A 15,227-nucleotide genomic window follows, 5' to 3' on the forward strand; every position below is an offset into this window, starting at 1 on the left:
TGAACTAGTGAACTACATAATTTATATCATGTTTTACTATATAAGTCACAAATTTACAACAAGTGAACAATGGGCATCCTCATGTGCACCAGAATCATAGACATGGCAAAGAACCAGATGAGATTACATAACTTCAGACTATTTTAAAGCTGACCAAAGCAAGACCTTGTAAATCTGTTGAACAATTCTCACCCAATAATCTTACCAAATTTTTTTTTATCCAAATACATTGTCATCTATCCAGCAGAATCTTAGGCATGGCAAAGAACTAGATTAGATTACACAACTCCATGTTTTGTTGCTATGCATCCTCCTTTCCACGCTACATTTATTATAAAAAATTAGACCGACTCCTATCATTTTTGTCAATCAAATCACTCCATAAACAAAGTTAAAGAGAAACATATGGATTTAAGGACCGCCCGTCCAGTGGTTGTAAATTGGATTCAATCCAAAATTCAAAATAAAAAAATATAAAAATGATGAGTAATTGAACCATATGTCAACCAATGAATTTGATTCAAATGCACATGGAAGCGTGTGATTGAACACAACATGATGTTAGTTGAGCACTTGAACCCCCAAAAAGTATGCAAATTTGAAAAATCGTATCTACCTTCGTATCAATTCCTAAAACCGTAACTTGGTAGCCATCAATGGTTTCATTTATCATGTTTCAACTGAATAGATGTAAAAATAAAGAAGAGCAAATTGCATTGGCACGCCAAAATGGAGGCTTTAAAACATTGACACCCACTTTATGTTTAAAAAACACAGACACCCTATTCATTAAACATAGTAGTCCATTCTGTTAGTGAAACCATTAACCCATTGTTTATTTTTCTTTAATTCCAAAAATGCCTTTACCAAAATCTATGGAGAAAAAAATGGGCCATTGGATGGTTGACATGTTTTATTCTAACATATACTCATTATTCTTCCAACACTTAACCATTATTTCATCCCCCAATCTTTTCTCTCTCCTCACTCGGCTCTCCTTTGGGTCACCCTCTCCACCTTTGGCTCTGGCAGCTGTTGCAGGACCATTAAGGATGGCCAAAATTACCTCAACCATGGTCATGCCAGACAAAGACTATATGTTTTGGGGGTGGAAACCCAAGCAATGCAGGTTGCCCAGGTTTGAACCTTCCATCTTCCTCTCCCTTGTTTGAAACTAACACGTTGCCTTCATCAGTGACTCCATGGCCATGAATCAGTTGGTGTCTCTCATGTGACTCGTCTCTTCGGCTTTCTCCCCGGGTCTTGTGTATTGCAATGACAACGACAACAAGTTTCGGCGCTGGGATTTCCCTTCTCATAGCATCAAACATCTCCAAAATGGGAAGACTCAAGAAGAGAATTCCATTGTTTGTTGAAGTCCTTACTTAAGTATCCTATCTTCTTGTGTTTTCTAGTTCTGCTTAAATTACTTTCCTTGATTATTCTACTCACCTTGACAGTGAATCGAAGGAACCCTAATTTGAAACTTGGATTCAGAGAGGGCATTTCGAGTCGAGCTTGATGAATATTTGAACGAAAGCTGGACCTTCGACCTCTCCGACAACAGAAGAGAAAGCTTTCTAGTTCATCTCAAAAAGGTTTCAAGGAGGTCAGCTGATGCGGATTTTCAGTTGATGAGGAATAGGGCCCACTCTTTCAAGAAAATTGCTACTTCCATTAACTAAGAGCTCGAGAACTTTAACAATTCGGCTTCTTCCTTTTCTGTTCACCATCCGATCTACTTCCCATGCTGAAATTAATCTCATCTGGAAATTACAGCCCAAGCTATCTGAATTCCACTGAGCTTACTCATCTTTGGATTTTAGCCGCAAGGTTTTCGAGAAATGGACACTTAGATTTAGGATTCGGCTCGAACTGTCGGCGATTAGGAGTGTAATTGTTTTTTAACCTGAGGAGGATAAGGATGGGGTTATTAATTTTAATGATAGGGATAGGTTTTAGGGCAGAAGTAAAGTTACAGTAGACTTTCAATGGGATTAGAAGGGAGATAGCGATGCAAGCCACAAGGAATGGGAGCCTATTCGTGAGTTCAAGACGAGGCTGAAGGAATTTGAACGTAACAGTTCTTCAGTGGAGGTATTCAAAAATATCACGAACAACATTTCAAGCGTTGAATGTAACAAAACTAGAGTTGAAGAGGCCAGATGACCACCTTAGACCATACTTGTATCATTTTCCATTCATGAATTGAGTTTCATGAACGCGTGCAGAGTTCCATTCACCCTCTCCACCTTCTATTATGCGAAGTTGATGAAGGAGGTGGTAATGGTGGTGGTGGCGGCGTCCCTGGTGTTGCCAGTGCCGATGGTGGAGAGGGTGTGTTAGGTTTATCCTAGGCAATATATGGACTTGGATTAATTATTGGGGCTAATAATTGATGGGAGTCTCAATACATCGGACTGATGCACTGCCATTAAGTTTGAGATGGGCCAAACTGGTCCATTGTGGAAGTGGACTAGGGTTTGGGATTACTTTTATAAATAACAATGATGGGGTCCCTCCAATCTCTCAAGTTCTTTTGTTCTCTTCTCTCTCCACAAGAAAGAGGTACGGTAGAAAGACAAGGAGATTGGAGAAGGTTTCGTCACTTTGCAGATTTGACATTCAAAGTTTGCATCAATATTTTTCAATATACATCTGGTGTAAGGTATGTGCAATACTTTCTAAATTTAATATCATATTCTAGTTCTTGCATGGTTTTATTATTGATTAGGGTTTTGAGGAAAACCTTAGAAGGTCTAACAATTGGCATCAGAGCCTTTCTTGCAAAACTAGAATCGGTTATTCGTTTTAGTCATAATTTTCATAGATTATATTATATGGTTTAAAGGGATTTTTTTAGAAAGGAAATATCCAATTATGTTATTTTATTTTGGATTGGATCCAATGGGAGTATCCAACGTTTAATTAAAACCCTAAATTATGTTGATTTGATTTTGGATTGGATCTAATGGGAGGATTCAGGGTTTAATTGAAACCTTAAATTATGTTGATTTGATTTTGGATTGGATCCAATGGGAGGATTTAGGGTAAATCATTATGGAACTAGATTCTTAGAGTAAATCATTATGGAACTAGGTTATATTGATTTGATTTTCTATTGGGATCAAAATGAGCGGATGGTAATATTTTGCATGAATTGGTAATCCGTGAAATTTTATAAGTATCTTGGTTTTTTTGTGAAGTTTTTGATGATATGGGATGATGAGATTTTAGAATCCTGTCTTATATGGGAGTTTTGGGTTCATTTTGGAGAATTTTTTTTTCCTTCTTCTAGACGGAATGTCGTCTTGTACGAAGCGGGAGTGGCCTCTGTTGAACCCCACCCAGTTTGGCCATGGATCCGGGAAAAAAAAAAAGGAATAAAGGAAAGAAAAGAAAGATTTAATTTCATATTAACCCCTTGCTGGTTGTGCTTTATATTAATATATTGTGCGTACTTTGCTTTTCGACTCTAAATTTTGGATGGAGATAATACGAAGGAATGTAATCCACCAAAGTGGCACCTCCCCCATCTTTTTATTGTTTGTCATAGTAGTCAAAGTTTGGTGACATTTTCTCAAAGGTGATGTTATCTAAGTAACATTGATATATCCACTCAAGTGGGAATGAATAATAATTTAAGGAATTTCATTAACTCAAAGGTAATGAGATTTTCAAGGATTATTGTTGCATTCAATTTTTTAAAGGTAGATTAACACATTATGATGTTTTAGGAAGCATAATTTAGAAGTTTATTATCACCCAAAGGTGAATGGAATTTTCGAAAGTTATTCTTGTCCCGTGGTATTTGCAAGTTACATGTGAAACCTTGTATATTCCAACCCAAAGGTTGAAATATTACTTAGTCGGCTCATGTTGGTTAAGGCTTGTGCCATTAGCATGTTTGGTATGGTGTGATTTTCATAAGTTTCTTATTACCCAAAGGTGAAGGAATTTTAGAAAGTCATTGCTATCCCGTGGTATTTGCGAAAATACATGTGAGGCCTTGTATATTTTAACCCAAAGATTGAAATATTACTTGGTCAACTCATGTTGGCTAAAGTTTTTGTTTTTAGCACGTTTTGGTATGGTGTGATTCTCACACATTTATATCTGAGAGTGACATGTGATTCTCATAATATGATCATGATATAATTGTTTGAATGTCTGTTGTCACTTATGTTGTTGTTTTGAACTTTTGTTATCCTTTTAAGATGTCTACTCAAGCTAATGCTTTGGCTTCCATCCTTGCTCTCTTCGGGAAAACTATAAAAGATGGGTAGATGAAATAAATGCTACACTTGGATTGCTTGATTATGATGTGGCTCTTAAAGAGCTAAAGCCTGCTGATCTTTTCACTGCTAGTACAATTGAGGAGAAGTTAAAGCATAAAGAATGAGTGATAGCCAACAAGAAAACTTTAATTATAATGAAAAAATCCATCCCTGAGTCCATGCTTGACAGTGTAGAGATGAAGGACACTGCGGTAGAATATCTTGCAGAGATAAAAGCAGTGTTTGAGTTATCACAAAAGGGTGAGAAAGGAGAACTGATGTCCAAGCTGACTTCATCTACATTTGATGGTACAGAAGTGTTAGAGAATATCTTTGGAGATGTCTTCTACAACAAATAAATTAAAAGATCTTGGGACAATGGTCGATGATGAATTTCTAGTTCATCATGCTATCAAATCTTTTCTAGAGTCATACGCTACGCTTAGAACTTCACTTAATGCACAGGCAAAGGAAAAGACCATAAAAAGACATTATTTCCATATGTGTTCAAGAAGAAAGCGACAAGAAAAGGACAAAAATTGAGACTATAAATCTGATTAAAGACAACAAAGCATCTGGTAGTGGCTTTCATAAGAACAAACAAATTTCTTTCAAGAAAGACAAATATCATCCATATAACAAGGAAAAGAATAACCATGGTGATATTATGTGTTATTGGTGTGATCAAAAGGGATATTTTTAAGAGAGACTGTAATGCAAGTAAATCTTGGCTTGAGAAGAAAGATTACACACACACACACACACACACACACACACACACACACACACACACATATATATATGATGAAGGAATTATTTTTCTTATGGATGTTTTGATGCATGCATGCATTTAATTGTGTTTCGTTGTTATGATGTTTATTGATGGATTGACTATTGACCATGGCCTTGGGCCTAAATGTGTGTTGGCCTTGAATATGACGGTGTTCAAGACACCCATGAATATGACGATATTCAGGGGTATGATGAAAGATCAACAAGGAATAATATTGTTTATGTGATCACAATTGTTGAATATTCCTTATTCATCTTATTTCGGTTTAGTTAGTAAGTAATTTTTTGTTGTGACTGATAGAAAGAAATATGTTGTATGATGAGACATATCTTCTACTATTGTTTAATATTAATGAACTTGTTAACTGGATCAAGGATTAATGGCAAATTTTGGGATTGATAATCCATGGCCATATCAATTTATCGTAACAAAGTAATTAATCTAGCCCAAGTAGGAGATTGTTAAGTTTATCCTAGGTAATATATGGGCTTGGATTAATTACTAGGGTTAATAATTGATGGCGGTCTCAACACATCGGGCCAATGCACTGCCATTAGGTTTGAGATGAGCCAAACCGGTCTATTGTGGAAGTGGACTAAGGTTTGAGATTGTTATTATAAATAGCAATGATGGGGTCCCTCCAATCTCTCAAGCTCTTTTGTTCTCTTCTCTCTCCACAAGAAAGATGTACGGTAGAAAGATGAGGAGATTGGAGAAGGTTTCGCCACTTTGCAGATTTGGTATTCAAAGTTTGCATCAATCTTCTTCAATATACGTCTGGTATAAGGTATGTCCAATACTTTCTAAATTTAATATCATATTCTAGTTCTTGGATGGTTTTATCATTGATTAGGTTTTGTGGAAAACCCTAGAAGGTCTAACAGGGTGAAGCAGGGTATAGCCAAGTGAGGAGAGAGAATAGATTGGGGATGAAAGCATAGCTTAAGTGTTGGAAGAATAATGGGCATAGGATTAGAATAAAACACATCTCAACCATCTAATGGCCCTTTTTTCTCCTCTGATTTTGGTAAGGGCATTTTTTGAATTAAAGAAAAATAAATAGTAGGTTAATGGTTTCACTAACATAATGTATTACTGTGTTTAATGAACAAGGTGTTTGTGTTTTTTAAACATAAAGTGGGGTGTTAGTGCTATAAAGCCTCCATTTTTGGGTGTCGATGCAATTTGCTCAATAAAGAATAGTAGCATCTTCATAACTTTATCCAACTCTAAATGTATAGTGTGACTTCAATGCTGTGCATTTAATGCGCAGCATGTGAAGCCAACGGTCGAGATCGAAATCTCGATGCACAGCACTGAAGTGAAGCTCCTAAATGTAACAGTCTGAATTCTAGTTTCAGAATGTGATCAACATCCATAATCTACACAGTTTAGTAACACTTCTTGAAAATTTTAAAACGAAATCTGCAGCAACTCGAGACTAGTTATAAATCAAAACACATCGAACAATGGTAAACAACAAGAGCCATCTTTAACAGATTTGGACTTAGATCTTGAATCGGATTTGGTTTGCACCATCATTGAACCAAACCAAAACCAATCTGAATACCCAAAGCTTAATTGATTTTCTCAGGAATCTGAATCGATTGACACCCTTATCTATGTTACTATTGAAGAAATATCTAGAGACGACACATTTAAGTTGATGCAAGTTATAACCCTATTGCTTATGATCTTGCGAATCACTTCTGTGAATTGGCTGCAAATTGTCATTCTGAGAAGCCTCATGTTTTTGACTATGGCCAATATCCTGGTAGATGTCAGTTCAGTTCTGTTGTTTCCATGTTTCAAAGCCTTATTTTTATTTAATTCTATTTCATATCCTTACTGAGAGAGCCTAATTAAGGTTATGTTCATGATCTGTGCCTTTAACAGATTTGAACGAGCGCTAGTTTATGGGTAGAGAATTTTCTAAGATTGGCCACGAAAATCACAATGCACTACATACTCCTGATCACTGATTTCAACCTCCATTGAAAAGTTCAAGCTCTGTGGCATGGAAATAGTGATTTTCTGAGGGGATGATGAATTCTATAGTCAAACTTAAATTTATTTATTTTTTATAAATCTTATAGGTGATGAGCCTACTGAACCTAAGGTGGAGCAAGTACTTGAAGATGTTGAGAAGTATGCTCTTGCAAGCCATCTGCTTTGGGGCTTGTGGGGAATAATTTCGGTATTTACTTCTCACCTTGCTACAGTTGATGGTGCCTACTTATATTGTACAAGGATCACATGTAGGATGTAATTTTGAACATGTAAATTTATACCCCATTATGGTTTCATGAGCTTCACTTTAATCTTCCTTTCTAGGTTTACAAGGAAAATAAGTCTTCCATTTGGTGTAACTATTCCCTAACAAGTATAATAATGAAATCCTAAGTCAAAAAACAGTCTTCTTTTCTTAATTGATTGGGTTGAATGAAAATCCTTATTTTTATAAGTAATTAGCCAAGGAAAAGAAAATATTACAGAGGGCGCAAATACGAAATGATTGCAATTGAAATGCATAGACTGGAAATTGGAAAAATATACACATAATAACTAAAGCAGCCAAATCATACAATTCATACCCAATCTTATAAACTTAACCTATGTTACTAGGAGCTGTGGATGCTTCAGCAGAAACTTGATACATTGTAAAAACATCTTGCAATGCTTGAGATAATTCTTTAGTATCTTGATCTGGATCCGATTCAGTTACACAAAATGATAAAAACAACAATTAAAATAATTAATTAGAGTTAAAAAATAATATCTAGAAAATATGCATTGTAGAAAAATAATATTACCTTCAAAGTTCAGATCATACATCCAATCTCGAAGGCATACTAGGGCCTTAACATTGTGAGGGAGTAACTTATTTTGATATTTATCAATCACCCTACCCCCAGTACTAAATGCCGACTTAGATGCAATCGTTGACACTAGAATTGTTAATACATCAATGGCTACCCGTGCCAAATTAGGGTACTCACCTTCAACTACCTTCTAATATGCAAGAATATCAAAATCCTTAGCCCATTGCATGGATGGCTCTTCAAGATACAGACTCAGTTCAGTCTTACTTGTCCCAACTCTTTCCACAATATTTTTTCTAAGGTAATTCTATAAAATAGACATAGAATGTATTATATAACATAAAAACTAATAAATATCAATCACAAGATAACACAAATTATCGAAGACATATAATAATATACTTTGAAAAAATTAGAAGAGGCCTCGTTGGTCATAATAGAAGAAGAAAAAGAAGAAGAAGACTCTTGATCTTTTGGCATGCTCTCATATTACCCATAGAGTTTTTCCAAAGCTTCCTTCACATGTTGAATTTCATCGTCCACTAAGAAAGAGTTTTCTTGATGAATTGATTCAAATGCAGCTTAAACAATACTCATTTTGTATCGAGGATCCAAGGTAATGACAAATGACAAAATCAAAGAGTATTTATCCCAATATTTGTTGAACTTTTGTGTCATGGCAACTAATATATCTCCCATAAACTTATATACCAATGACCCATTATTCAAAGCTATATAAATTTTCACCACACAAATAAAGTATAGATTTGAAGTAAGATACTTTGAATCCAATAAAACCTTTGTGACCTCATTGAATGGTTTTAACAATTTTAAAATTTTTTCAATCATCTTCCATTCATCTGAGTTAGGGTTAAATACATAACTCTGATCTGAATATCCCAAAGTTTCAAATACTGGCTTATAAAATAGATCATCACTAAGCATTTAGAATGTTGAATTCTATCGTGTAGTTACATATCCATGCAAGCCCTTATTAAAAGGCATTCCTAGGCGATCACAACATTCCTGAAATTTTAGTTTCATAGCTTGTGAACTCTTCACATGCTTGATACTATCTCGAACCTTTTTGACAGATGCATCTATGAAGTTGATACCATCTTGAACTATAAGGTTCAAAATATGGGCACAACATCGGATATGAATTTTTTTTTTCATTTACAGATCAATGTATTCTTTGAATTCAAAGTGGACCTTAAATAATTAATCCCACAATCATTGGAACTTGCAAAATCAACTGTCACTAAAAATAATTTTTGTTTAATCCCCCACTCAAAATCTTGTGAACAACCTCACATATATTTGCACCTAAATGTGGAGGTGCTAATACAGAAAGCTTGATAAATTTCTTCTGCAAAACCCATGAGTTATCAATACAATGAGCAGTGAGTGTCGTATACCCATCATTAGCTATTGAAGTATACAAATATGTTGTGATTGACACTCTTCCAAATGACATCTTCATTGTCTTTCTAATAGCAACTTTCTATGAATATCACTCAAAAGAGTATTCATACTAATAGGAGAATACTCAGGATAGAGATATAACATCAGTTTCCTAAACATTGGATATTCTACAAATCTTAGAGAGATTTCGTTATTAACAATCAACTCCAAGACCATGTCACACACTACATTCGGGTCAATTTTCAAGCTCCTCATCCCCAAGTTTCCATCACTTTGTTGCAACATCATTTTATTTGTGTCCTTGTTATCTACCTTATGATACTTTTTCATGTGATTATTGAGACCAGTGGTCCCATTTTTTGGGGGGGTCAACAAAAAATATCTTCCCACATTTTTTACATTCTGCTCTAGGCCTTCTATTTTGATATTTCTTAAAATCAAGATAAACCATTTTGAACCAATTACTTGTCCAACATAGTGATGTTTTAACTTTGGCCCTTTTGGATGGTTGATTTGGTTATGAAGTATGGGTCTCTATTTGTTGGCTATTAAATGTGTCACACCCCACCCGCCGGTCTCGGTCCTGCCTGATAAACCCGTGGGTGCGATCCGTCACAAGATCCATGGTCTTACCATCAATAATAATAAATGTAAGAAATAGAAATTAAGAGCAAGAGCAAGTTCAAACAATTAATCAAACAGGATTATAGAAGTCCAAATACTCCAAGTATAAATAATAATAATAAAAAAGAATCAAATCAAAGTAATCAAGTTTCAAAAGTTATCGAGTTTAGCGGAAGCAATAAAATAAACTAAATCAGTTTCTTTCCAATAGCTTTCTCCAAAGCTAAAATCTGCCTTTCTAAATTAGCAAGAAAGGGGGTTCTCCAGTTCTTCTCCAAAGACTTCTCAAAATGCCTGGCAATCTTTCTGTTTTCGCCATCAATGGGTGTTATAAACGCACTCCAAGCATCCACAGGAGGCTTCGTGGAATACATCTCCGTCTCCCACTGACGGTACCACATCTTCTTCATAGATGAAGTTGCACTTACAAGAAATTTCTCCTGATTCCGTCACATTACCATTTGTACAATATAATATAACATATAAAGAAAGGAATTTAACCTAGTTTGACAAGATTGTCTATATACAATAGAGATAAAAGAGTTTCCACTATTCCTAAAAAGCTCACACCACTCTCACATCTTACAAAGTGCAATCCTTTGCTTGCCTCCATTTGTAGGCAAACTCTAACCGAAACCTTCGGTGTTGGATCCTTAGGGCGAGATTGGGTTTCTTTATCCCCTAGAAGTATAACTTCATCGATCATCTTGTGTTTCTACCAAGAAGTTGATGTCAGAGCCAATGGAGGAAGCACCTAATGTTTCTTGGCTTTCTTGTTTCTTGGCCACAATTCCTTCAGGCTTCCTTCTTGAACTTCCAATGGCAGTGAATTTTCCAGATTCTTAGATGAATAAGCCATGACTTTTGGCTCTTTCCCATAGACGTCTCTAAATATTAGCATTAATTCTTCCTCTAGGGTTAAAATTGTCAACTTTCTCTTAGTTGAATGTGACTCGCAACTGGAATCTTCCTCTAATAGTTAGAATTCTTGTTACACCTACAAAAGTGAAGAACTCTATTAGGAGACCGATCGAGTTGATCGGTAGGCTGCTTCCGACAGTCAAGTCAGGCAATGGTTGAATGTGGAAAATTGCTTGCCGATATTGCAGGGAAAGAGTTGAGGAGAAGACGAATGGTGTGAGACTACGACTTTTCTTCCCTTTTTCAGCATTGTACTACCTATTTGTATTTTCTAGGCACGTATCAAGCGGTAGTGCGAGCTCATCATGGTTATGCACTGTTAGATGATCCTTTGTTTATTGACGACCCTAATTGTTCCTTAACGTGAATCACAGGGACCTTGAGATAGAAATTCAGCAAGCATTGAAGAACTTGTTACATAACAAGATAAGGTATAACATAAAGTTACCTCCTGATCACTGCAATCACGAACAAAGTGAACAGGCTTTCAGCAATTGAAGCAAATCAAAGACAATTTCTTTTTTCCAGCTCTAGTCCCCCTTGAAGGCTTGAGGCCATTCTTGTTTCCATTCCCACCCTTGTTACTTTGCTTGGAATGCTGAGGTTGAGCTTTTTCTCTCTTGTGCAGAGCCTGCACCCTTACTGGTGATTGCTTTAGCAACAAATATTTTAGTGGGAGGGGCATCAGCCAACATCAGATCCTCCTCCAGCTCAAGGTGCTTGGTAGCTTAATCAAAAGTGTTGACATCATTAACATGAGTCAAGAAGATCTTCATGTGCTCCCAAGTCTTTGGCAGTGACTTGATGACTACAAAGACTTGTTCTCCATCAGTCTTTTGGTGCCCACATGCGCTCAACTCACTTATTATATTGGACATGATGGTTATGTGCTGCCTCATGGTGTGACCTTGGCGCATCTTGTAACCATCAAAAGTGAGTCCGAGCTAGCGGCTTCTGGTGGTGGAAGTCCCTCCATACTGGAACTTCATTGCCTCCCATAAAGACTTTGCAGTCCTATGCTTCTCAAATCGAAGCATCAGGTCATCCCTCATCGAGCTCAGGATAATAGTCCTAGCTACCCTGTCCTTCCTCTTTCAAGCATCGTAAATCTCAAAGTCCCTGCGATGCTATGCAATGGTACCTTCTACAAAGTTAATTAATGGTGGAGCCCTGAAATTGTTTAGAATATTCTAAGCATCTCTCTTCCTATGACAAGAAAAAATGATAAAATCATTTGTGACCAAACATCTTCAGGAGACTTCACTGTGGCTTCAGCATACAAACTTTTTGTTAGAGATTAGAACTCAAACTACCATCATCCATGGTTGAAATTGTGGCATCTTCCTATGCCACCAAGAGTCATCCACTTTATCTGGAAGATACTTTGCCAACTCCCAAACTTTTGAAGGATAGAGGATGCAGAATTAGAGATGTATGCCTTTTATGTGCAACAGAGATTGCAAATATAAATCACATTTTTCTAAAGTGTAACTATGCAAAGCAGGTTTGGAGATGTTTCAAAATTTGCTGGTGGAATCATTTTGCAGGTCTGATAGAGCAAATCTCTAAGTGGATTGCCTCAGCCAAGAATTACACAAAAGAAGGCTAATCTCTTACCTTACACTTATTTACTCTTTGGATTATTTGATCATCATTCAACAATGCAGCTCACAACAGACCTTTCAAAAAACCAAAGCAAGTCTCGTGGTTAGCTCTTTCCTTAAATGCAGAGATATATCAATGCTCTACAAGCTGAGGCTACAGCATTTAGAAGAGCTATGCAAATAGCAATTTCCAACAATATTAGAAGAGTGATCTTTGAAGGCGATAACACAGCTATCATTCATCTTATTAATAATAAAGAGAAAACAATGCCTTGGAGGATCAAGCATATCTTAGAAGAGATCCAGGAGATGGCTCAGGAATTTGAAACCATTTTGTTTAGTCACACCTAAGAGAAGGAAACTGTGTCCCTGATAATAATCATTGAATGTCTCAACTTCCTTTCTGAGTCAGTTTAAACAACAGAAGCTAAACCATTTGGTTCTTACCACAAGGAACGAGGGAAAAAAGGAAAAAGAGCCGAACAAGAGAGAGAAACTAAACCATTTACGACAAATTGCATAAAAGCTATGCATACACGTTTTAATCACTTGAAAAAATATTTAATAGATCTAAATGAGCATTTAATCCCCTATTGTTTATATCCAATTTTGACAGAACCTCATAAACAACTAGGTTCACCAGCCTCGGTTGATTCCTGCAATTGTTTGAAATATAAATATTAGCCAATGAAGGAAGACGAAGAACAAGGAAAGAAAGTGAAGATTGTGGGTTTCAGAATTACCCATCTACTTGTCCGAGATCGAAACCAGACATGCCCCCTACCTCCGTCAGCACATGCTTCCACATCGTTACTATATCGGGAGGAGTTAAATTCTTCTGGTGATCTTGAAATGACCTCTCAAAGGTTCCGGACTGATGGCGAACATCGTCTGATCCAACATCAAGGAATATGGGAATAGTTATTTGACCGTCACGTCTATTGCATTGAAAAATCTTAGCCAGTTGGTAGAGGCGCCCTGTGCTATCCGCATAGTGTTTGGAGAAGACAATGATCGCGATTTTGGACATATGGATAGCATCCACAACCCTTTCTCCGATAGAATCTCCAAATGAGAACCCTTGTACATCCACATCCATACACACTTTGAGTCCTACTCTTTTCAAATCTTTTTGAAGGAAAGCAGTGAAGTTTTTGCCAGTATCTTTATCATTGGAACTGATGAACACATCATAATTCGGCCGGATTGTGCCAATAATCCTTTGTCTTAAAACCCACTTAACAAGTATCTCCTCTAATCTTGACAGATCCCTGCAAATTGTTGAGAAGATAAAATATTAACAGATTGAGGCAAAAGCAGACGTAGAACTAAATATTTTGGAGTTTACAAGATGAGGAAGGTCTTGAATTTAATTACCCATTTATTTGCTGCAGTTCGAGTCCCTTTATCTCTGCTGTCGTTCTCAACGCGTCCTTCCATGTCTTTATCTTCTGGGCATCAAATATCTCCAGGTGTTTCTGAAATGATTTTCCGAATCTTCCTGTCTGATTGCGAACATCCCTTGGTTCAACATCCAGGAATACGGGAAGAACAATTCGAGGGCCGAATATATCCCAACGAACTATCTCCTCCAGTTCCGAGAGACACGATTTGCTTTCGGCATAATCGCTGGAGAAGACAGTAATCCAGATTTTTGATCTTCGGATTATTTGCAGGAGTGTCGGTTGGATCTCTTCTCCATCCCACAGGTCTTTGCTATTTATAAACACTTCGACTCCTTCCCTTTTCAGATCTTTCTCAAGGAAAACAGCGAAGCCATTGTAAATATCTTCACCCATGAAATTGACGAACACATCATACTTCGTGGATAATCCGGAGGTCTGGGAAGAGACGGAAGCCATGAATTTGCAATTGCAGTTAAGGCTGCAATGAAGATGTCAAGGGAGATGCAGTCGGAATTCTGCCGCTTGATGTCTAGAGTCAACGGGATTCTACGAAAGAGGTTCACTATTCTTTTGTCTTCTTTCTAGTAAACCTCTTTTACATATTTATTTATTATTATTATTATTTGTGTTGATAAAAGAAAGGAAAATATGTATTACTTAAAAGTACTTACAAATATTAGCTTGCAGACCACTACTTTCTACTACTAGATTAGTTGCCATTAGAGCTAAATTATTGATCCTTTAATTGTTTGTGTTATCCTAGCAATCTGCATTAAGTTAGATATTACATGTAGAGGCCAAAAAGTATGGGTGTAAATGGATAACCGAAATGAATTTGCATCTGCATCCGTTTAGCAGTATCCAAATCCGTCCAATTACTAATATGATGCAGATATGGTATACTCATTTCTTATCGATTATTATTCGTCTGATAAAATTATCCGATCAAGTTACTTATTTGGAATTATTTTTCTTGATTTATACTTTTTTACTTGAGATATGTGACTAGTTTTATAGACTTTCTACTAAAATAACTACCAAAGTAACTAAATTCTTAAATTTCAAACCTAGCCTCACAAATAAAATGGTAAAGATGTCAACAGGTAGTCGAAAACTTATATTAATCTGTAAACATGACCATTTAGAAGAATCTACTTAAGAAAATAATTATCCGATTATCATTCGAATCCGACTGAATTTGTCCAAAAATAGATAGAATATTTATCCAAGTCAGTCTGAATATAATAGGATGCGAATATGGTATTACCACTATCCAATCCGAATCCAATCTGTTTACACCCCTACCAAAAAGTAGCTACAAGCTTAGGAAAGAGATTTGGTAATGTTGGATGAGT

General features: G+C 36.3%; 1 protein-coding gene across 1 annotated transcript; it reads right to left on the reverse strand.

The window, feature by feature from the left end:
* Positions 1-12,664: 12,664 nt before the first annotated feature.
* Positions 12,665-14,413, reverse strand: LOC149007777 (disease resistance protein TAO1-like). Its single transcript, XM_089166776.1, has 3 exons — positions 13,844-14,413; positions 13,210-13,737; positions 12,665-13,122 (listed from the first exon to the last, which is right to left on the reverse strand). The coding sequence occupies exons 1-3, from the start codon at positions 14,326-14,328 to the stop codon at positions 13,008-13,010; spliced, it is 1,128 nt and encodes a 375-aa protein (XP_089022902.1). The 5' UTR covers positions 14,329-14,413; the 3' UTR covers positions 12,665-13,007.
* Positions 14,414-15,227: the final 814 nt, after the last annotated feature.

This window comes from Hakea prostrata, chromosome 8, assembly GCF_041222555.1.
Source record: "Hakea prostrata isolate BN-2017 chromosome 8, UWA_Hpros_2, whole genome shotgun sequence".
Lineage (NCBI taxonomy): Eukaryota > Viridiplantae > Streptophyta > Magnoliopsida > Proteales > Proteaceae > Hakea > Hakea prostrata.

Coding starts and splice junctions, on each gene's coding strand:
- LOC149007777 (XM_089166776.1), bottom strand. CDS start 14,328: ATGGCTTCCGTCTCTTCCCAGACCTCCGGATTATCCACGAAGTATGAT. Junction 13,738..13,843: donor GAACTGCAGCAAATAAATGG/GTAATTAAATTC, acceptor AACAATTTGCAG/GGATCTGTCAAGATTAGAGG. Junction 13,123..13,209: donor GATCTCGGACAAGTAGATGG/GTAATTCTGAAA, acceptor AAACAATTGCAG/GAATCAACCGAGGCTGGTGA.